Source organism: Monodelphis domestica, chromosome 3 (genome assembly GCF_027887165.1).
Source record: "Monodelphis domestica isolate mMonDom1 chromosome 3, mMonDom1.pri, whole genome shotgun sequence".
In the NCBI taxonomy this organism is placed as follows: domain Eukaryota; kingdom Metazoa; phylum Chordata; class Mammalia; order Didelphimorphia; family Didelphidae; genus Monodelphis; species Monodelphis domestica.
In genome coordinates, this window is record NC_077229.1 from 68,220,445 (window position 1) to 68,244,008 (window position 23,564).

At 39.9% G+C, this 23,564-nt stretch overlaps 1 protein-coding gene across 1 annotated transcript in view; it reads right to left on the reverse strand.

Annotated features, from left to right (window-relative positions):
* Positions 1–23,564, reverse strand: part of LOC103098060 (mucin-16-like) — a 136,360-nt gene that overhangs the window by 11,496 nt on the left and 101,300 nt on the right. The window contains exons 21-29 of the mRNA XM_056820594.1: positions 22,406–22,519; positions 9,940–10,067; positions 9,747–9,814; positions 8,097–8,269; positions 7,381–7,416; positions 3,855–3,979; positions 3,666–3,733; positions 443–615; positions 185–217 (exon numbers count right to left, since the gene is read on the reverse strand). Of these exons, the coding sequence (XP_056676572.1) occupies positions 185–217; positions 443–615; positions 3,666–3,733; positions 3,855–3,979; positions 7,381–7,416; positions 8,097–8,269; positions 9,747–9,814; positions 9,940–10,067; positions 22,406–22,519 (918 nt within the window). The remainder of the gene's footprint in view (positions 1–184; positions 218–442; positions 616–3,665; positions 3,734–3,854; positions 3,980–7,380; positions 7,417–8,096; positions 8,270–9,746; positions 9,815–9,939; positions 10,068–22,405; positions 22,520–23,564) is intronic.

A 23,564-nucleotide genomic window follows, 5' to 3' on the forward strand; every position in this document is an offset into this window, starting at 1 on the left:
GTAAATAAGTAGTCCATGGAATGTGAGGATTAAAATTCTGAGGGACCACAGGCCATCCCTTGGGTCCTTCTATCCCTTCCCTTTCAAAAAAAAACAGAGTAAATAGGATTGGTAGGAGTATCAATTGTTTCTTCTTCCAGGTCACAGGAAGATAGATAGAGACATGAAGTTGATGAATACTTACTACAGGTGGAAGATTGTAAGTGATGGTTATAACCTAGAGAAAGCAAGAAATGAGAAGACAAACAGACAGTCAGAGACAGACAGGGTTCTGATTTAATTGATTCACCTGGTTTCTTTGGGTCCCCTGCTTCTCTGCTGTGTTTACCTTACGGTGGGCAGAGGAAAATGGAGCAAGAATTTGGGCAGAATGTCTATTTTCCAAACAGGGACAAAATCAAGGAGAAGATTCAAGAGCCATGTCCTGAGTGGGCTTACTCACCATTGAGGTAGAGACTGTCCCTGTCGAGTGTATAGGGCCCCAGTCTAGTGATGCCCCCAGTCTGATTGCTGAATTCCCAGTAAACCCTCTCTCTATCCAGGAAGGGACCAGTGGAATCACTCTGATAGAGGCAGATGACACCTATTTCAGTCACTGTCAGATTCTTCAGAGGTCTGGAAAAAGATGCATTGATAGGATCATTAAAATGATGGAGAATGATTCCATAGGAGACCACTGATGGCCCAGTGCATAAAGCTTTGGGATTAGAATCACAAAAACCTGAGTTCAAATTCAGCACACAGCACTTACTAATCAGGCAGATCTAGTGAGTCACTTAACATTTGATTAACTCAGTTTTCCCATCTGCAAAATGGGGATACTATTAGTACCTTTCTTACAGGGTGGTTGAAATTTGTTCAAATTTGATCAAATGAAAAACTCTTGATGAAAGTGTATACGATTGTATGTAAATGTAGATGCTTATTCCCTCCCTCCTTAAGGCAATTCATATTTTTAGTTACTCATTGAGTGGGTGACTGGTGCTCTGTAAACTCAAGCTTGCAAATATGTGTTTCTGCTCATTTTGTACTAGCTGAAATGTTCTAATTTTGGTTTTGGATCACTAACCCTTTTTGTTAACCCTGCCCTATTTCTTTGGAATGAGGTCATCTAGCTGGATCTGCCTATCTACACTCAGAACTTCTGGTTCCCCTTAACCCATTCATTCATCCGTCCCTTGTAGTCTTACTTCTGAAATGATCTGACATGGAAACACTGAAAACTGCTGTTTCCAAGACTAAAATCAATGGCATTTTCTTAGTCCTCTTCTCTCTGTCTCTGTCTCTGTCTCTGTCTCTGTTTCTGTCTGTCTGTCTTTCTCTCTGAATCTTAAAACTGCTCAGAGTCTACCTTAGAACATTTGGTTAAGGCTATTCCCTTATTGAAACAAATGGTGGTACTTGATCAGGAATGTATTGGGAATTTTAACATTACTCCACCCATACTTAGGCATACTTTAGGGGAAAATAAAGTTGTAAAATTCCTTACTGAACAATGAAAAGTCCTCAACTCATACTTAGAGTGAAGCTAAAACCTTAAGCTAGGTCTATTTTTAGATCTAATACAAAAGGGTGCTAAGTACCTATTAAAGGTTAAATTAATCACTAAAAGGTCAAGCAACTCAAGAAAGGCATGCTTAACAAAAGAGGTATGAAGTTTTAGTCTACCCAGAGAAGGTGATAATAAAAGAAGATATGAATTAAGTATGGTCAATCCTGGGGAAAATGTCTACTGTGATTGGTAGATGTGAAAATTTAGGGGAGGTGACACAAGAGAAAACATTCTTTAAAAGGAAGGAGCTCAAGGTGGAGTCTTTTTAGTTGGAGTTCACAGTAGTTGGAGTTTGGAGTTAGTTGGAGGAGCTGGGTCTCTGGACTGTAGTTTTGCTTGGGACAAATCTTGTGGTGAGTGATTAAAGACTGACTCATCTCTGTTAAGGCTCAGACATAGGCCCTTCGGCCTAGGCCCTTCCTAATATTTCCTCTTACTCTGTCTCTCTCCCTTCCCTTAACTCCATAAAACCCAGCTGACTTGGGTATTTTCAAATTTGGGAATTTTTCCCATGGTGACCACTTATTTTTTATTATAATCAAGACACCAAAATTATCTTTACTGATTTGGCAATTCACAGTCTTGAAACCCAACTTTTTCACGGTCGCATCTCTCTGTCTCTCTCTCTGTCTCTCTCTCAGATGAAACCCAATTTTTTTTTCATGTTTTGCCTCCCCTATACTTCTAGAACTTCGAGCATGCTCTGTTTGGCACATAGTAAGTACTTGGGTGCTTTTTTAAAAAAATTTGTTCATTAATTCTTAACTTTGTGCCATCAAGATCCATGTCTTTTTCAAAAACTCTGATTTCCCCCTTCCCCTAGTCATCTCAACACCCTATGGTGACTTCAAAATTTCCAATCACTTTACCTATTTTCTCTGCAGGTAGCTCTTTGTTAGTTCAAACAATGAATCCCACAACAAACATTTGTATGATGTAAATTTTCATTTCATGTTTCTGCTGGGCTGACACCAATTACCCTATTTTATAAATAGCTAGCTATATATGAAATAGGGTAATTAGTACACTAGCATATTCTTGAATGATACAACTGCTTCATAGCATCCATTATTCACTTTTTGGAACCTAGATGTATAAAGTTAATTCCTATAAAGATAAATCCAAACCTAGTGCCTTTCTAGAGCTTTGGTCTCTCATTGACACTTGCTTGCCTTTCCTCATTTTCTCACTCAGTTGTTACCTATGTTCTGACATCAGATTGTTTTTATTTATTTATCATAGAGCTAGAGCTGGAAGGAACTTTCAAGCTAAGCTAATCCAATACATTGACTTTACAGAGGAGGAATCCCAAGCCCAGCAGAGATGAAGTGACTTGCCCATAGTCTCGCAGGCATCAAATGACAAGAGTTGGAATTTGAACCCAGATCCACTGATCCTAAATGCAGCAATTTACCTAGTATACATGTAGTATTCCTACCATAGAATATAAGCTTCTTGGGAGGGAAAGGGACTCTTTTTCATTTTACATAGTCAGAACCTACTAAAGCACTAAAAGAATGCCTCTTGTAGCACCAACATCCAAGGACTGTTCTGAGAAACCAAATGAGATATTAATTATAAAGAAACTAAGCATAGCCCTTAGCAAATAGCAAACTTGATGTAAATGTCAGATAATATAATTTTTATTATCACTTCCACCTACTGATCTATGACTGAAATGAACACATGAAAGTGTCTCCTTTTGGTCTGTTAAAATTAAATTTGATATAAAAATTTAAAACTACAAATAAATAAATGTCTGTTGGCTGAATGAATTGAACAAGAAGATGAAAGAACAGGAATCAGATGTATGGCCTAAAATCTTACATGAGATTAAAAATCTGCCACGGAATCCCTTTGTGACCTTGATATAGTCCCAGCCTTTCTGGACCCAATTTTCTCATGTTGTGAGACAAGATTTTTTACTCAAGCTCACTCTGACTCTTAAATCCAATGGTCTGAGAATAGGAAATGAGATCAGTGTGACTGAATGGGTCAGCTATGAGTGGAACAGTGGATATCCTGACTTGGAAGAAGAAGAAGAGGCAGAAAGAGGTGGCTTTATTTAAGTAAGTCTACATAATTGGAGTCCATTAAGGATGCTGGGCCTCACCTTAGGAAAGTCAGTTTGCACCTGGAATAACTGGAACCAAGGCTGCTGTTCTCAAACAAAGGGCCAAGCTAGATAAGAGAAGAAAAGGGAAGTGAGCTAAGTATTGTCTAGAGGTAAAGGCATGAGGAGCAATGGAAGCTTCTTGAATAGAATAAACACTTTGCAAATCAAAGCAGTGGCAACCCTTACCATGTTCTGAAGAATCTTTTCAGTGGACTTGAATTTGATGGAATCCTTCTGCCCCATGTCTTCTGTGTACAGCAGGTTGGTGATGGTGAAGTTCAGGGTGAAAGCCTCTAGACTGGGTCTCCAGGCTGGAGGGAGGCAGGAGGGTTGAGGGTGTGGGTGGAACACAAAGCACAAAAACTCAAAAGCCTGGGTCATGTATCCATAGTTCAACAGAGGCTAGATAGAATGTATGCCTTCCTCATTTCTGCTTCCTAGAACTTTTGGCTTCCTTCATTTCAAATGCCAGGCCACTTCCCTTACCTTTTAGTGTCCTTACCCAATTGCTTTGTATGTATTTTCTAGATATTAGCAAATGGATACTTTGTTCCTTTCCCTCAAGAGAATAGAAAAATTCAAGGGCAGAATCTAGGTGATTTTTGCCTCTAGAGTTCCAGCACCGTGGACAGCTCCTGGCACAAACCTGGAGACAGATTCTGGCTGATTGATTTAATGCATACAAAGAACTTCAGAGGTTTGGGAAATACTTTCCTGGAAATGATCTGTGGAAGTAGGGGCAAACTGAGGCTCTGGGTGTTTGTGTGACACCTATGATCTAGGCCACACAGGAGGGAAATATCAGAACTAACAAAGGAACATTGGTTATCTAATGCTGATCTGACTCTGAGTCTCTCCTATATCTCAAACAATTTCTAGCTGTTTGACCCTGGGGCAAGGCACTTCACCTCTGCCTCCATTTTCTCAATTGTAAAATGAGCATAATAATAGCACCTTCCTACCAGGGGGGAAAGCTCTTATTCTCCACTTCCAACCCCTTATTCCCCCTGTACCAACATTGCTTCTCAAGGTCAAGAAGAATAGATTACTCTAGACTTGGAAACTAGAAAAGTGGTCCCAAGATAGATACCAGATCAAATCAGAAGTTGAATGATAAGCACTTTTTTCATATCAATGACGGTATCTAGCACTTTCATATTTACAAAGTACTTTACAAATTTTATCTCATTTTTAAATCAATCAACAAACATTTATTAAACGCCTACACTAAGCCAGGCATTGCTCTAGGTATTGAAGACAGGGAGACAAAAATAAAACATTCCTTGACCTCAAAGAGCTTACATTCTATCAGAAGACTTTATACATTGAGTCCTCATGGACTTAGAAATTTGCCTTAGAAAAGGAAAGAACATACTTCACATGTTTAAATTTTAAAACCTTCTCTTTAGTTTGTTTGATTTTTCTGAACCCCCTACCTTCTGACTTAGAATCAGTAGAAAATATTGGTCGCAGAAGAGTGGCAAAGGCTAGCCAACTGGGGTTAAGTAATTTGCCCAGTGAAGCCCAGAGTCACACAACTAGAAAGTATCTGCAGTCAAATTTGAACACAGGATCACCTATCTCCAATCTGGCCCTCTATCCATGGAGTCACATAGCTGTCCCCCTTCTCTAGCTTTTAAAGCCCTCCACAAGTACTATCCTACTGCAGAGAGAGGCCTGTTGAATTCTGAGTGCAGACTGAAGCAGATATTTTATGTTTCTTTTTTATGCTTGAATGCTGAATATAATAATATAATGTTGAAATATATTTTGCATGACTTCATATGGATAATGGGTATCACATTTTTTATCTTTTCAATGGGCAAATAGAGAATTTAGAATAGAATATAATTTTTTAAAAGAAACCTCTGCCTACTTTCCTTTCTTCAATTTCTTTTCTTCTCTTAATAAAAAGCTAACATTTCTAGTACTACGTTGAATAGTAATGATGATAATGGGCATCCTTGCTTCAGTCTTAATCTTCTTGGAAAGCCTTCTAACTTCTCTCCATCATAGATGTTCCTTGCTGATGGCTTTAGGTAAATATTACTTTTAATTTTGGGGAAATGCCCATTAATTCCTATGCTTTCCAGTGTTTTTTAATAGGATCGAGTTTTACATTTTGTCTCATTATCTATTGAGATAATCCTGTGACTTTTGTTACTTTTGTTATTGATATAGTCAATTATACTGATAGTTTTCCTAATTTTTAAGCAACCTTGCATTCCTGGCATAAATTCTATCTGGCCATAGTGAATGATCCTTGTGTTATATTGGTGTAGTCTCTTTGCTAGTATATATTTGATTTAAAATTTTACCTCAATATTCATATTAAGGAAATTAATTTGTACTTTACATTCTCTATATTTCATCTTCCGGACTTAGGAATGAGCACCATATTTTTGTCATAAAAAGTATTCATTAAGATTCCTTCTTTGCCTAATTTGCCAAATACTTTACACAATATTGGGATTTATTACTCTTTAAATGTTTTAAGAGAATTCCTTTGTCAATTCATCTAACCCTGGGTTTTTTTTCCCTAAAAGACTTCTTTGATGGTTTGTTCAATTTATTTTTTCCAAGATGGTGTCATTTAAATATTCTATTTCATTCATTTGTTAATCTCAGCAATTTACATTTTTGTAAATATTCATTAATCCAACTAGATTGTAACTTTTCTCATATAATTGGGTAAAACAACTCCTATAATTGCCTTAATTCCCTCTATTGGTGGTAGATTCACTCATTTTAGATTTGATACTGATCATTTAATTTAGTACTTTCACTTTTTAAATAAAATTAGCCAATGCTCTATTTTATTCAGTTTCTCATAAAACCAGTATATCTATACTTGGAAAGCCCTCATTTCTCCCTTTCACTTCAGAGGACCCCTATTCTTCTCTCAAGATGCAGCTCCACCTACTACCCCCTACATTAAACCATTCCTGACTGCCCTCTCAGTATATAAACTCTTTGTCACTAACTACATGGTAGTTATGTTTATTCTTTGTTTTTATTCTACCTAGATTTATCTCTGGAATAGCTGTCACTCTTGTTGGAATACAGGGTCCATGTGAGAAGAGATCATTACATTCATTGTTAGACCTAACACCTAGGAGTACATCTTTCCTGACCTCTCCCATTTCCTGCTTTATCTTCTTGGGTCCTTTAGTCTTAATTAAACCTTGCCAGGAGAGGAAGTAAACCATCACTCATTTCCTACCTATAATGCCAGAGGATAATGATGCCTAAGCAAGAGATAGGTTTGGATAGAGTGCAATTATTGAAGGAGGGAAAAAGAAAAATATTTTTGATGAAAACCATTCACCAACATTGCTGAAGGAAGGCTATAGAGGAGTGGGCACAAGTCTCCCTGTAATGTTGAGAGATCACTTCTGTGTACCAGGGTTACAAAGACCACAAGGTTTGACTCTAAATACAGATCAAGAAGGTGATAGGGGTTTTCCAAGTCCCATTGGGTATTTTCCCCTTTTTGATCAATTTAGATACGCTTTTAATTAAAAAGAAAAAAACATAGGCAAATAAGTAAAGAAAATCTATACATTGGCCATATCTTACAGAATACCTCATTCTGAACCCCCAACCCACTTTTTCTCCTCTGCCCTACCATACCCCCCCTTCTCCAAAAAGTAAAGAAAATTTTCATTGCAATCTCCCATAAAATAAAGCAATTAAGAAATTAAAAACTTACTGTTTGTGGTGGTGGTTGGTATCTGATGGGTATACCCTGTAGTTGGGAAAGGGAGAAGAAAAATAAGAGAAGGAAAAAAAAGAAATTTAGAGGGAAGGAGAGAAGGAGAGATGAATGGGGAGGGAAGCAAAGAAGAACTCAGGGAAACAGATGAAATGAGGTGAAAGGAGAATAGAGCATAATGGAAGAGAATAGGACAGAAGAAAAGTGATTATAAGAGAAGAGGGTAGATAGAGAAAAGAGAAGAGTGAGCAAAATGAGACAAAAGAGGAAGGAGAAATAAAAGTGATTGGTGTGGGGAGAGGTAGAAAGTGGGGTGAGGGAGAGACATAAATATTTGATATGGTAGCTCTATCTGGGAAAAAGCTGAAAGAAGGAATGGAGAGATGTTCTGGGACCCATAGGGTTGGTAAAATGAAATATGTTTCATCATTCAAGGCACTTCCTTATTCAATAGGAAGGGATACATGGAGTAAATTTAGTTTAAGGAGACTAAGAAAAACCAAGCCACTTCTAATCTTTAGAAGTAACCACCCCCTGCCATGTCTTTATAGTTTGCCATAACTTTGAGAGCCAGTGCTCCCAGGAGGGGTAGAAAAAAAAAACCCATGGAGACAAAGGTGGTCTAAAAGTAAAGGAGAATTTGGGGCAGGCTGGTCAATTTCTAAAAATAGAACCACTCAGAGAAACAAAGGCGCATGTTCCAATTCACTCACCATCCACATAAAGGCTTTCCTTATGTAGAATGTAGGGTCCCAGCCTTGTTTTTCCATGGGTCTGTTCACTCAGCTCCCAGTAAATCTTCTCTCGGTCCAGGACAGGGGTGGAGGAATCTTCCTGATAAGCACATTCGACATCCACTCCTGTTGCTATCCTATTCTTCATAGATCTGGAAATTGAGGATTTAGACAAGAAGTATTAAACATGGCCCTCCCTGATAGTCACTTGAACCAGACTAAAATGTAGTTCATAGTTCCTCTCTAATCTTAAACTGTTGATGATGAAATATATAAATTTGCATAGTTTTCTGAGTCAATATGTGGGGCACAAGGACTTTGATGTACAATTTAGTGACCTCTGTTTCCTTTTGAGTTTGACACCAATAGTTTAGTTAGTGAAATTTAGTTATTCAGAGAATATTTCATGAGAGAAGTGGCCTACTTTGAAAAAAAAGGTTTGGAAAGAATTATAGATTTAGAGTTGAAAAGGACATGGAAGAGATCACAATTAACCTTCCCATTTTAAAGATGAAGAAATTGAGGCTAAAGGAAGTTATGTGACTTGCTGAGAATCATACCACTGGTAATTGTCTGAGAGAGAATTCATAAATTAATTTTTATTTTAAAATATTTTTCACTGTTTCCATGCTTCATTTTCTTTCCCTCCCTTCTTCAATCTCCCCTCTCAGAGCCAACAAGCCATTCCACTGGTTTGTACAAATTGTTGTCACTTGATGTACAAATTGTTATCACTTGATACCAATTTCCATGTTTTTCTTTGGCATTTCTACTTCCATAGTTCTTTTTCTCAATGTGGTTAGCATTCTTTCCCATAAGTCCTTCAAGAGTTTCCTGGATTCTTGAATTGCTACTAGTAGCAAAATCTATTACACTGAATTGTTCCACAATGGTTTACTTTCTGTATACAATGTTCTCTTGGCTCTGCTCATTTCACTCCGCATCAGTTCATTGAGTTTGAGAGAGAATTTGCACTCAGGTCTTCCTATTTGCAAGCCTAGCACTCTCATCGGACACAGTGGAATTGGCAGGGATGTGTGAATTCACTCATATCTATGTTTACAAGTGTGTATGGGGTCTGATTATTTTCAGTAATTTCTTTAGAGTAGTGGAAAGATCATTGGATTTAAAGTTAAAGGGCCTGTGTTAAAATTCTGGATTTGACAGTATCTTTGACTCTAGAAAATTCTCCTTGGGTCTTCACTTTTCATCTGTAAATGAAGAAATTAATCCAGATGAACTTGAAAGTCCCTTCTAGCTTATAATCTACAATTCTCTAATTCTAGAGAAAGGTAATGTTTATAATTTCTAAGCAGTCCTTTACTAAGCACCACTCAGTACTTCCTAAGTTATTCCTTGTATGTGGAACTATAAAGAAAAAGTAAAAACAGTTGCAACATTGTCTTTAGAAAAGTTGTGGGGAAAGGAGCTTTTCTCCACATGAAAAAGGCTAGAAGGAACCCAGAATTTTTCTAATGCCTTGTTGGTTGGGATATTTTACCCACCTCAGCTTGGGAAAGAAGGAATTACAACAGGGAAGTGGAGGAAGAACCAATCTGGACACCATCTAAGTCAGATGGGAATGTGCTAGTTCCTACTATTTGAACCATCAGCTCCCATGACTCTCACCTTAACAAAGTCAGCCTGCATCCAAAATAGTGAGGGCCAAAGCTGCTTTTTCTAAACAAGTTGTTGATCTAGAAACAAAAGGAAAGGAAGGAACTGCTGAGTGCCTGGCTAAATAAATAGCAGGCCTGGATACCCAGGGCTGAGGAAGAAAGCTTGGGAGAGAGGAGGTAGAGGAGTGGAGGTAGAGTCTCACCAGAGGTTGCAGGACATCCTCAATGGAGTTGAATTTGCTGGAGCCCCTTTGACCCATGTCTGTTGTGTAGAACAGGTTGAGGATGGTGAATTTGAGGTTGAAAACCTTCAAGTAGGAGCTCTCTGATGCTGTACAGGAGAGAAAGAGAGTCCCATGTCTGAGCCTCAGAAATGTTACATGAATGAGATAAAATGCTTTGTTAACCTTTAAATTTGATTCAAATGTTGATTGTTACAATCATTATCATTACTCTGGCACTATAAAGAACTTGTGAATTTGAAGTCAGAAAACCTGGCTTCAAATCCTTACCCTCCCATGTCCTACCTTTGGGCCTTAGTTTCCTCACATGTAAAATGAAGAGGTTTGTCCACCTTCAAGGGTAAGAACTCATTATTTGAAAAAAATTTTCAAAGAAATCTGAAAATTAATCTGACAAAAACTAGGGATGAACCAACATCTTGCCTGACTTAGAGAAATGAACTTCAAATTAGTAAGATATAAAGGGTGAAATGCTAAAAAAATGAGAGTTATGAGGAAAATTTTAACTTTCAAATTTATCAACAGGTGGACAGTTTATGATCACTTGAGGGATATAGTATAGATAGCAAGATAAAATGAACTATGTTTTTAAGATGAAATTTAAAAGTCCCCCCTCTCCCAAACAAAATAGCTTAGGTAAAAGAATTACAAGGAATGAGGTAATAGGGTGGACTTTTGCTTCCAATTCTTCTGAAAAGAGTCTCCTTTCCAGTTTCCACTAATTCAAATTTGTAAGAGTAAAAGCTGAGGGTGGAGACCTCCACCAAGGTGGTGGAGAAGGTACAAATCCTCATGTGATGTCTATCAAATTACCCTTCACAAAACTGATATAATACAAGTCATCTCCCAATTGATGAATGGTCAAAGGATATGTAAAGGGAATTATCAGGCAAAGTAATTGAAGCTCTCTTTAGACATGCAACTCTAGACATGCAAAAATACTCTAAATCATTATTATTTAGAGAAATGCAAAGTACAACAAATCTGAAGTACCACCTTACAACCTATGAGATTAGCTCTTATGATAGAAAAGTAAAATTACAAAACATGGAGGGGATATGGAAAAGTTGAGACATTGATGCCTCATTGAGGGAGCTGTGAACTGATTCGACCATTCCAGAGAGTAGCTTGGTCTATGTCCAAAGGCCTATAACAGTACATACTCTTTGAGCCAGTAATGCAATTATTTGGTTACTATCTCAAAGAGATAAAAAATAAAAAGGGGAAGGATTTGCATATACAAAAATATTGAAAACAGCTCTTTTGTGGGGGAAGGAAAAGAATTAGGAAGTGAGGGGATGGGGAAGAATAAAGATGGTGGCTTAGAAGCAGCAAAAGTCAAATCCTCTATGAAAACCCAGCCATAGCAATGAAAAAAAAGCTCTTTGAGGAGGTCAGAAAACTAAATACAACAACAGGACAGAGTTGGGTACCCTCCTACTTGATTCAACATAAAAGGTACACAGAGAAGGTTGAATTCTCAGTTTAAGGAATAGAAAAAGGAAATTTCCAGGTCCCTTACCCCACCTACTCTGCTGAGAAGTAGGTGGTTGCTGGGATCTCAGAGTAGGGGCTCCAGCTACCACTGCTACCCAGGTTCAGGGTTGTTACCACAGCTGGCGGAGAGGCAGCACTAGAGGAGAAGGGCAGAGAGGAGGGAAGCCTGGTCATAGCCTTCAGTTTCCACTCCTCCATCTGGGGTCCCTGCTTGACCTCAGAGCTCATTGAGCTCTGTAGATCATCTAAACTGGATCAATCCAATCTATAGATAGTGAAGAAAAACTCCAGGGAGACAGAAAAGTTCAACCTCCAAAACCACTCCTCCACCACTCAGTACCTATTATGTTGAGACCAGCAGTAAGAATCCTGCTGCTGGGGATCCCAAGGAGAAGGCTGCAACTATGACAGAGTAACTTGGTACCACTACAGGAAGCTCAGGATTCTGACCAGGCAGCTGGCAGAAAGGAAGTGAGAAGGACAAGGATAACTATCTTCAGCCTCCACAGCTTCGTGACTGAAAGAGATATGTTGGAGGGGAGGGAAAGAAGGATAAGAGAAAAGGCACAATCAATGGAGGAAATGAAAATGGAGGGGAATATATAGACAGACAGTAATCATAACCATGAATGTGAATGGGATGAACTCACCAATAAAATGGAAGTAGAAAACACGATGGATTAAAAACCATAATCCTACCTTATGTTCTCTATAAGAAACACACTTGAAGCAGGTAGACATATACAGGTTAAAGGTAAGAGGGTACAGAAGAATTTACTTGGCTACAACTGAGACAAATAAGGCAAGAGTAACAATTATGATTTCAGACAAAGCTAAACCAAAAATAGATTGCATTAAAAGAGGAAAGGAAGGTAATTACATTCTGATGAAATGCAGAAGAAATAAAGAAATATCAGTTCTCAACATATATGCACCAAATGGTATAGCATTCAGATTTCTAAAGGAGATAAAGGAGGAAATAGGAGCAAAAACCATACAAGTGGGGGAATTTGACCTTCTCTTTTCAGAACTAGATAAATCAAACCAAAAAATAAATAAGAAGGAAGTAAGGAAAATCAATGAAATGTTTGAAAATTAGAGCTTATAGATATCTGGAGAAAATTAAATAGGGAAAAAGGAATATAGCAACATTTCAATAGCACATAGCACATATACAATCACTGACCGTGTACACTAAGGCATAAAAACATTGCAAACAAATGTAGAAAAGCAGAAGGAATGCAATTTTCAGACCCTATTTCAATAAAAAATAATAAGGGCTTATTGAAAGGCAGATTTAAAATTAATTGGAAACTAAATAATCTAATTCTTCAAAAGTGGTGGGTCAAAGAACAAATCAAAGAAACAAGTCCAGACTTCATTGAAGAGAATGACAATGGAGTAACAACATATCAAAATCAGTGGAATGCAACCAAAGGAGTGCTCAGAGGAACATTTATATCCCTGAGTGCATATAACAATATATCAGAGAGGGTAGAGCTCAAAAAAAAAAAAACTAGAAATAGAATGAATTAAAATCCCCAGATAAAACTAAATTGGAAATTCTAAAAATCAAAAAAGAAATTAATAATATTGAAAGTAAAAGAAGTATTGAACTAATAAAAAGACTAGGAGCTTTTACTTTGAAAAAACACATTAAATAGATAAAGTAATGAAAGTAATGATTAATCTAATAAAAAAGAAAGAAGAAAATCAAATTAATAATATCAAAGGTGAAAAGGGAGACCTCATCTCTAATGAAGAGGAAATTTAGGCAATTACTAAGAACAATTTTTCCCAATATATGACAATAAACATGACAATCTAGGTGAAAAGGGTGAATATCTACAAAAATATAAATTGCCTAGATGAACAAGAGGATATAGAATACTTAAACAATCCCATCTCAGAAAACAAAATTGAACAAGTCAGCAGGGAACTCCCTTAGTAAAAATCTCCAGGGCCAGATGGATTCACAAATGAATTCTATCAAACATTGAAAGAACAAGTAATCCCAATGCTATACAAAGTAGTTGACAAAATAAGCAAAGAAGGAGTTTTACCAAAGTCCTTTAATGACACAAATATTGTACTGATTTCCCAAACCAGGAAGACTAAAACTGGAAATAGAAAAGTACAGACCAATCTCCTTAATGAATATAGATTCAAAAATCTTCAATAAAATACTAGCAAAAAAAAAGTCAAACAAGTTATCACAAGGATTATTCACTATGATCAGTTAGGATTTATACCAGGACTACAAGGATGGTTTTTTTTTTTTTAATTTCATAGTATTTTATTTGATCATTTCCATACATTATTCATTAAAGACAAAGATCATTTTCTTTTCCTCCCCCCCAACCCCCATAGCCGACACATTATTCCAATGGGTATCACATGTGTTCTTGATTCGAACCCATTGCCATGTTGTTAATATTTGCATTAGAGTGTTCGTTTAGAGTCTCTCCTCTGTCATGTCCCCTCAACCGCTGTAGGCAGGCAGTTGCTTTTCCTCGGTTTTTCTACTCCCACAGTTTGTCCTCTGCTTATGGATAGTGTTTTTTCTCCTAGATCCCTGCAGATTGTTCAGGGACATTACACCGCCACTAATGGAGAAGTCCATTACGTTCGATTATACCACAGTGTGTTTGTCTCTGTGTACAATGTTCTCCTGGTTCTGCTCCTCTCGCTCTGCATCACTTCCTGGAGGTCGTTCCAGTCTCCATGGAATTCCTCCACTTCATTATTCCTTTTGGAACAATAGTATTACATCACCAACATATACCATAATTTGTTCAGCCATTCCCCAATTGATGGGCATCCCCTCGTTTTCCAATTTTTGGCCACCACAAAGAGCGCAGCTATGAATATTTTTGTACAAGTCTTTTTGTCCATTATCTCTTTGGGGGTACAGACAAACATTCATAAAATTGACCATATCAACAACCAAACCAACAGAAATCACACAATTATCTCAATAGATGCAGAAAAAGCCTTTGACAAAATGCAACATCCATTCCTATTAGAAACAACAGAAAGTATAGGAATACAGGCGACTTTCCTCAATATAATAAAAAGTATGTATTTAAAAATATCAGCAAGCATCATCTGCAATGGGGATAAATCAGAAGTCTTCCCAATAAGATCAGGAAGGTAGCAAGTTTGCCCATTGTCACCTCCATTATTTAACATTGGAATTGGAGCTCCTGGACAGAACAATTAAGGGTGTGCCTGATTAAATCAAGAACACCTTGAGACCAAAACCCTGAGCCTAAGCCTGGCATTAGATCTGCACCTGACCTGATCAAGTTCAGACTGAGATCAAAAGCTCACATCTAAGCCTGAGGAAAGTCTTTAAGCTATCAGCATATCTCAAGGGTCAATGGAATCAGGAGGGGGAGGGGGCCCTCAGAGTTCTCAGCCCTCAGACCATCTGATAAACTAGTAATAACCCAGAACATAAGTCAAAACTAGCACCAAGAAAGGACTGAAGTTTAAGAGGGCACTTCAACTTCCCAGAAAACAGAACCTACCTATAATTAGATAGGGAAAATGAGCAAACAATCAAAAAAGCCCCTAACTCTAGAGACCTTTTACAGAGACAATATAACAAGGTACACACAGAAGGGGACAACAAAAATAAAGGAAACAACTTCTTATTTATCCTTTACAAAACTAGTTTTCTATGTTTTTGTTTACATGTTTTCTCCTCCACTGGTTGGTAAGGTCATGGAGTACAGGGATAGGTTTTTTTTTGTTTGTTTGTTTGTTTTAGTATTTTTTTGATTTTTATAATAGAGGGCATTGTAATATTCAGCATTTTGCACAATGTCTGGCATATAGTAAGTGCTTAATTAATGTTAGTTGATTGATGAAACAGAGGTCAGAGCAGCCCTGGATCGATCTGCTAATTTCCTGGGTCTCCCAACTGTATATTTGAAAAATCTGTTTCCCTAAAAAAGAACTACATTTCTTGGGAGCCCACTGGCTTCCTGTCATTTTGGACCTTATAATTTCAGAAAATATACATTGAAATTTTTAATTATATGTAACCAGGAAAATAAAATATCTCTGAATAAAATTATTTTTTAATTAAGAGTTATATTTTTTTTAAAGATAAAAGGCTATTAAGCAGCATGCTCATCTGATGTGGCCTGGCCTCTTAGCAGTGCTGAATGACATACTGATTTTCTCTAATAACACAGGAAGTTTTCTATTGTGAATAGATACCTGAATTCTCCTTGTTCAGACTGGCTTACTACCAGGCTCAATAAGTAAATGAAGAGAGGAAATTCAGTCAGAGCTGAATAAACAGACCTTTGGGAGATTTTATGTTACATGAGTCACTTCCCTTCCCTGAAGTTTTTTGTCCAGAAAATGGCTTGATGGTTTGATTCCATTCCTTCCCTAAGACCATGGAGAGGCATTTGTCCCCTCATCCTCATCACCAGCACACCAGAGCTCCAAATCTGATCTTATCTGCCAGGCCACTTGGCTGCCAGGAGACAAGTATGGACAATGATATCAGAGAGGGCCAGTTTTCTAATTCTGGCCTCTGACCAGTTCCAGGTTCTCTTGGCTATGGGAGTTTTTTGGAACCTCGAGGCCAGAGCATTGTAGGACCAGGTTGCAGGAGTCACAGAACTACAATGTAGGAACCAGTGCATAAACTAGGGATGAACAGGCCTCCCTGGAAGGAGAACAGTACCTCAGAAAGGGCCAGACTTGGAGGTAAACCCCTGGATTTGGTACTCAGAGGGTAGGCCAAATGCAAGAAATCATCAAAGGTCCAAGTGAATTATTGTGCCAAGGAGAATACATAGGTCATGGAAACCTACCTTGAATGGAAAGTCCTACAACTATTATTATCCCCTTTTACAGATGAGAAAGTTGAGTCTCACAGAGACAAAGTGACTTACCCACATCTATGTCATTCACCTTACCTAAAGTTCTTTGTTCAAGAGTGGAGGCTTTGGGTCTATCTCCATTCCTTACCCTTGTGTCCCCTGACATGTGGTCCTCTAACCTTGGTGGCTCTAACCATAGAAGTAACTAAGTGGGAGAGTGGTCAGAGTGATGTGCCTGGAGACAGGAAGACTTGAGTTCAAATCAAACCTTATTAGCTGTGTGATCCTGGGTAAGTCACTTAGCTTTGCTTGCCTCTGTTTCCCCTTCTGCAAAATGGGGCTAAATATAGCACCAAACTCCTAGGGTTATTATGAGGACCAAATGAGATAATATTTCTAAGAAATGCTTTGTTATAGTGCCTGGCATATAGTGGGTGCTATATACATGCTTATTCCCATCCCCTTCCCTTTTCCATAGGCAAGCAGTTGGTAGGTGTAAGAGGTATTTGAGGACAAATTTTCCTAATAAACTGAACTCTATCAATGTACCCATTAGATCAAAGCAATCAATCAATCAATCACCATTAAATAAATGTTTTTATTATGTGCCCAGCCTTACCCTAAATAAAGAGAATGTAAATAAAAATTTAAAAACATATTTCCTGCCCTTGAAGTTTCCCAAAAGGAAAGTTTCTCGAAGTGGAAAGAGCCATAGCCATTTAATGTGAGGTGCTAAGTCTGAACTCTCTATTGGCCATTGAACATACAGCATAATAGAGTGGAAAGAACAATGACTCTAGAATCAGAGGTTCTGGGTTCAAATTCCACATCTGATGCTTTCTAATTTTGTGCATTGGGCATATGCCACTTAACTTCTCTGGGCCTCAGTTTTCCCATATGTAAAATGATGGGGTTCAGTTAGGTGACCATTGAGGGTCCCTTCCAGTCATATCCAATTACCCTGAGCTAATTACTACTTTACTTCTCTAAACCTCAGTATCCACATCTGTAATAAGAGAGGCTATCCATAATACCTGACACTTCAAAGTTTCCTTCCAACTTTGTGCCTAATATTGATTGTATAAAAGACCTTAGCAGTGGGAACCTCACTCCTACCTCTAAAACTCCTCTTCTCCAGGCTGTACATAGAAAGCAATCAGAGGTTCAGAAGAGTTCTTGAGGATTGATCTCTAAAATAATTTCATGTTTCCTCTGTAAGACGGGGAAACAAGGCCCTAAAAAGGGTAAACCTCCAACACAGAGACAGAGACGAGGTACCTACTTACCTGTGGGCATAATAGTAGACACAGGGGTCAGGGGGCTCCTTATTGGTGCTACTGTGCTTCCTGGCTCCATGGCCTTGGGCATGTGTGACTGGCACCACACCAGCATCACCACCCACAGGAAGACAGAAGGGGAGAACCCAGAGCTCAGTCAAGTCATTATTAGAGGACTCCCAAAGGAAAGTACATTGTTGCTACTATCTGCTGAGACCAAAAATACATGGCTTCTCTGACTTTTCTCCACAGCATAAATAACCAACTTTTCCCCTTCAAAGCATGGACTCACTGATGGACAACCTCCATATATGTTTGATTTAGTGGAATCAGAATCCATCAATAAGAAGAGGAGAATCACTTTAGCACAGGGACTGTGAAACTATCCTTTGCATAGAGATGAGGAAGCCTGGAGAGATGACACTAATTCAACAGATATGGTGCCACGAAAAAGTCCCTACAGTGGCCCATTGGAAGGCTATAGACAGGAAGGACCTGGGAGGAAGACCCTTCTCCTTAGAAAGACACAAATCAACCCTCCCTGGACAGACACTCCCCATTTCCTCCAAGGCCACACCCCAATTCCATCCCTGGGAAGCTTATTTAAAATATGCTTACTTGGGAAGAGGCTGGAAGTGGAAGGCACTTGATCAGAAACAGAGGCTGTGCCTGCCTTGACACTGCTGCCCTCTGTGGTTGTGTCAGGAGGACTGGGAGATGCTGTTGTGCAAACTTCTAGTGTGCTGGCTGGAGGCAGGGTGATAGCTGGAGTTGGTGTTGCCTGTGGGTTTCTCTCTGACTCTAGAGTCAGGCCCGCTGGCCCTGGGTCCTCTAATGAGGTAGCAGTTTCAAGGGAAGCTGTGCTTGTCCAGGCCTTGGGGGTACTTAAGGCAGGAAAGGAGCCTGGCCCTGGGCTCAGAGATTCATGGATGGGATTGTGAGGTTCTGTTCCCAGGGAGGGTCCATCTCCTGTGGTGACAACCAGATTGGGAGAACTGGCTTCTACTTGTGATGAGGATCTGGCTGTCCAGGGTGCTAATCTTGACAGTTTCCACATCGACATCCATGCTGCTAGAAGCAGTGACGCTTTATAGTGGAGAGTTAAAGGTCACAGCAGGGCCAGTGCCTACTGCTAGGGCATCATTGGCCTCCAGGGTAGACATGCTGTGACTTTCAAACCCTTGGGCATTTGTCCTTGGTGCCAAAGCAGTGACTTCAGAAGGCATTTTGGAAACAAAAGTAAGTGTGCTGGTGACCATTTCAAGTAATTTCTTAGTTGGCAGAGTGGACAGTGCTTGTTCAGAGCTCAATGCATACTCAGGTCTGGTGGCATGTGTCCTGGTGCTTTCTAAAGGAGAGAACAAGGTGGGAGAGTCTCTGATGGCCTCTGTTCCTGAAATGCTGCCTATGGAAGACTGGCTCTCCCCCAATCCTGAGATGAGAGTGGAAGATGTTATGGTCCTTGCTCTAGTTGCCTCAGTTGCAGTAAAAGTTAATGGGAATCCTGCATCACTCTCCTGTGGGATTTCAATGATGATTAGTGGACCTTGAATTTCAGACAGCTCAGCCTGGAAAACAGCATCCAGACCTATACCCAATCCAATATGAAAAGGACTCACTGTAGTCACTGTTAGCCACAAGTAAGAAGGACTTGTGTCTCTGGGAGTCACAGCCTCAGAACTTTTTGGAATCTCTCCTAGATTTGTAGTAAAAGGAATAGATGATCTTCCTTCAACTCCTGTGTTAATCCTTGGAGGAGCTAAAGTGCTACCTTCTATCACTTTTGCTGTAACAGTATGTTCTCTGATCTTTGTGGTAAAAGTGTTCACAGAAAGTGTTGAGCCTTTTTCTAAGATTTCATGTGGCTCACCATGAGCTGTCGTCCCCAGGACAGCTGAGTCAGCAGAGGTGACCAATGAGCCTCCAGGATGAGTGTCTGAGACCACTGGGGATTTAGGAGTGGTCAGTGGGGCATCTGTGTTATTCTCTACCACTGAACTTGGAAACTTATGGCTAAGAGTGACCACAGGGGAAAAGGGAACAATGTCCGTGATTTTTGTGCTGGAAATTAGATGTTTGGAGTGAGTCCTGGGGGAAGCTGATCTCATGTTCTTGGTCATGGGGGTATCCTTAGATGATGTTATAGTAGTTGAAGAAGAGTGTGTGCTTTGCCATGTAGGAGTGCTATCTGTCCCAGTGATAGTGAGAGCCCCAGCTTCAGCTATGGTTGACAAAATAGGAACTGTGCTTTGTCCAGGGAGAGCCACAGGGCTGCTGGTGGTGGTAAGAAGCAATGCTGAGCCCACTTGAGCATCTGGGCTCATGGAAGCCATGGAGGTATTTCCCATCATCTTGGCTGGGACAGTCTTAGTTGTATTTTCCATGGCCAGTGGGAAGTTTGAGGTCTTCTCTAAGTCTCTAGTTAAGATTTCATAAGCTAAAGTCACCTGTGGAGTTGAGCCAGTATTGGTACCTGACATGTTTGATACACTTCCCATATTAGCAGCTGAAGACCCAGGAGGTCCAGGCAAAGAAGGGGTCAGCAAAGCACCTGTGCTCTCTTCCATTGTGCCCAGTAGATTTTGGTTAGGAGTGATCTCAGGATGGAGAGAGACCCTGTCTGTGACCTTGCTGCTGAAGATGATACTTATGCTGTCAGTCCCAGGAACATTGGAGCTCTTGTCTTCAGCCTTGTAAGTAACCCCTGAAAATGTTACAGGAGATGAAGTGGAGAATTTGGATGGCAACATGGATATAGGATCAAGGTGATTCATGGTAAGAAATGTAGCTTCAGCTGAATTCGAAGACCATGGAACCACTGTTCTTGTACCAAGGAGAGCCCCAGAGATGCTGCTGATAGAGACAGCAGGTGCTGGTGTAGTCAACACCAAGGATGAGTCTGTCTCTTCTCCAATCCTGGTCCCTGTAGTACCTGAGGTGTGGGGTAGAGAGGTATAGACAGATGCCTTTGGGCTGGAGCCCTCCACTGGGCTTGATATGAGGTTAGCAGTGCCCTCAGAAGGATGAAAATTGCCAGGGATGAGTGTACTGATATCTGATTCTGTAGTGCTGCCTGTGGCCAAACTATTCTGTAAATGTCCACTTTCCCTGCTGCTAAATTCAGTCACTGGTGAACCCTCAGGAGGGGTGGGCTTCTTGGGCTCCAGAGTGAGAGGTTCAGCTGGGCTTATCCAGATTCCAAACATGGCAGTGCTTTTCCTACTCTCTAAAGGGGATGAGGGTACAATTCTGGAGTAACTGATCCCTTCACTTAAATTGGCCAGAGAAGTAGAGGCCATGTCAGGTTGAAAAGTTATTCCAGGACCTGTGAAGTAGTGCTCGCTGTGAGTGATACCAGGAGTGTCTAAATTCTCTGGGAAGGTTCTGGACACTGTTTTATCTTCTGTTGGTCCTTCTATAGACAACAATGGGGTGTTTGCATCTTCTCCAGATAATGTTGGAATGGTGCTGGTAGCAGTGGAAGTTAGGGCAGCTGAGCCTGGCTCTAGTGTGGTATGTCTCATTGATGAATCATGATTTGGTATGGTTTCTGTGGCACCTGTGGCTCTTGGAAGTGAAGATAGAGGCACAATGGAGGTGATTTCAGTTCCTGGGGCTGAGTTAGCAGTATTGAAAGAATCAACTGGAGTGGGCCATGGAGAAAGGGGGGTACTGGAACTCTCTCAAGGAGCTATTTCTGCCATAGGTGTGTCTGCAAGGGGTGTACAAAAAATTATTCCAGATAGGGTGATGTTTAAGGGACCACTGGAGCCATGTGGGTTCTACTGGAGTCATGGAGAGTGAGGGCTTTGCAATTGCCATGGTGACTCTAGAGGATATCTCACTTAGAGCTGAGGGTGAGATGGGAGAGGACACAGTTCTCCTGTGACCTGTTCCAGTGGGTGCAGTGAGAAGTGGGTCTTGAGTGGCTGTGGCTCTTGGAGTTGTCTCCATGACATGTATGTCTGTTTCAGTGTCTGAAATAGAATCTCTCCCAGTAGAGCCAGTCACAGGGATACTGGTGGAATCTGTTGGTTCTCTTCCCTAGTCAGATCCACTCACTTTCTTCAGTGTCCCTGAAGTCTCAGTAGAGAATTCTATGACCAAAGTAGTTAGTTAAAGTGTGCCTAAGGGTTGATGGAAGAAGTTTGGGGTTATTTGGACAGATATCCCCAGAGCCTGTGAGGAGTTTGTCCTTCCTGAGAAGAGCACCTTCTCCCTAACAAGCACTTTCAAAATAAAAAGGTCTGTGACAGAGATTATGATCTACTTCTGCTCTAGGGTGCATGGCCACCATGAGAAAGTATTAAATAAGAAGAGACTGAAATCTACATATCATCACCTACATGGATCTCTCCGGTCATCTTGCCCTCAGATGAGATAGGGATCCTGGCTCAGAAAAAATGCCTGTTAGATACCTGCTCAGGTTAAATGGAAAATGAAGCAGTAATCATTTGTTACTAATCAGGTACCCCATTCAGGGTTTTAGGTGCTGGGCATAGGAAAGCCTGTCCTTCAGTAGTGGACTTTTAGCATAGTAAATTATATGTATACACACTAACTAACACAAGAAATGGACATGAGCTCTTCATCCAAAGGCTGGTATCATGGTATACATCTGGGCAGACAGTAATGGGACAGAGGAAGTTGCCAGGTCTTACAACCTAATCACAAACTCCCCCATCAGTGAGTATCCTGTACTCAGAATATGAAGATGAATCCATATCATATCTCCAAGCTGTAAAACAAGGGCCCAGAGCAAGGATGAATACCAGTATAATAGAAAGAAAATTAATAATTTCTTACCAATGGCACCTACTGTGGATTCATAGGTCAGGAGGCCACTAGTCACTGATGTCATATCTCCTGGTGCTCCATAGTCTGGGATAAGGGTGACGGGTCCTACAGCAATCTCACTCTCTAGAGGAATAAATGAGGGCATATATCTCAGCCGCAGGAGTAGGGGGTACAAAAGACAATATGTTGTCCCTTTATATTCTGAAGGAAACTCCAAAATATGTACCTTCTTTATTTCATCCTTCATCTAGCAGAGAATCTCTCTAGTATTCCCTTTCTCTCATTTTTTTTCAAACTCTCCAAATCTAATGACAGTTTTCCTACTTCCCCATCTGGGAAGGGGCCACTCTCAAGTAAAGCCCTACTCTATAAACATAACTACTGCAATTTTTATGAATATATCCAAATGTCATGTTGTAATTTTTGATCTTTGGAAGAAAAATCTGGTATTCTTTCCTCATTTCCATGACTTTCATAAAGTCCCTGCTAAGAGCTCCTCTGATTCTTACGTGATCCTTCTAAATTTTAGTGCCCTGATTCTCTTAATTATCTCCAACTAATCTTATTTTAGATTGTGTATACATTGTTGTTGGCTTATTGTCTCCCCAATTAGACTGTAAGCTTCTTAAGATTAAGGGTGCCTTTCTTCTTATCCCCTGTGCTCTTCAGAGTGTGGGGAATCAGAGCAGACACAATGAATGGTTATAAACTCACTGACTGACTGATATTGCCTAAGGAAATGTTCCCTATCTTGCTATAATTCTACAGGCTCCATATATGTTAGACTCAATACTAATCACCACAGAAGGGTCCTTGTAGCTCAGGGACCAGCAGAGTGTGCTACTATAGAGAGATGAAGGATCCTGAAAGGCATTCACTCACCCAACAGACCCAACAAGATCTTAAGTGTACCAAAAAAAGAAGCTCTAAGAGGGAAATGGGAGGGAAAGTGATTTCCCCTGAGATATTAAGGTATCCTCCATGGACACATCTGGCCCCCATCCTCCAGGGCTAAAGAGGAAGCCTGCTTCAAACATTCTTCCTTAGGAACAGGATAGAGCTAACAGGTACATGAGCAAAAAGAGAAGTTGTCTCTGCCCTAGCGCTGCTGCCTTCTGTACTGTGGGAGCTGGGCTCAGAGAAACTGATTTCCAACTTTCCTTTGTGC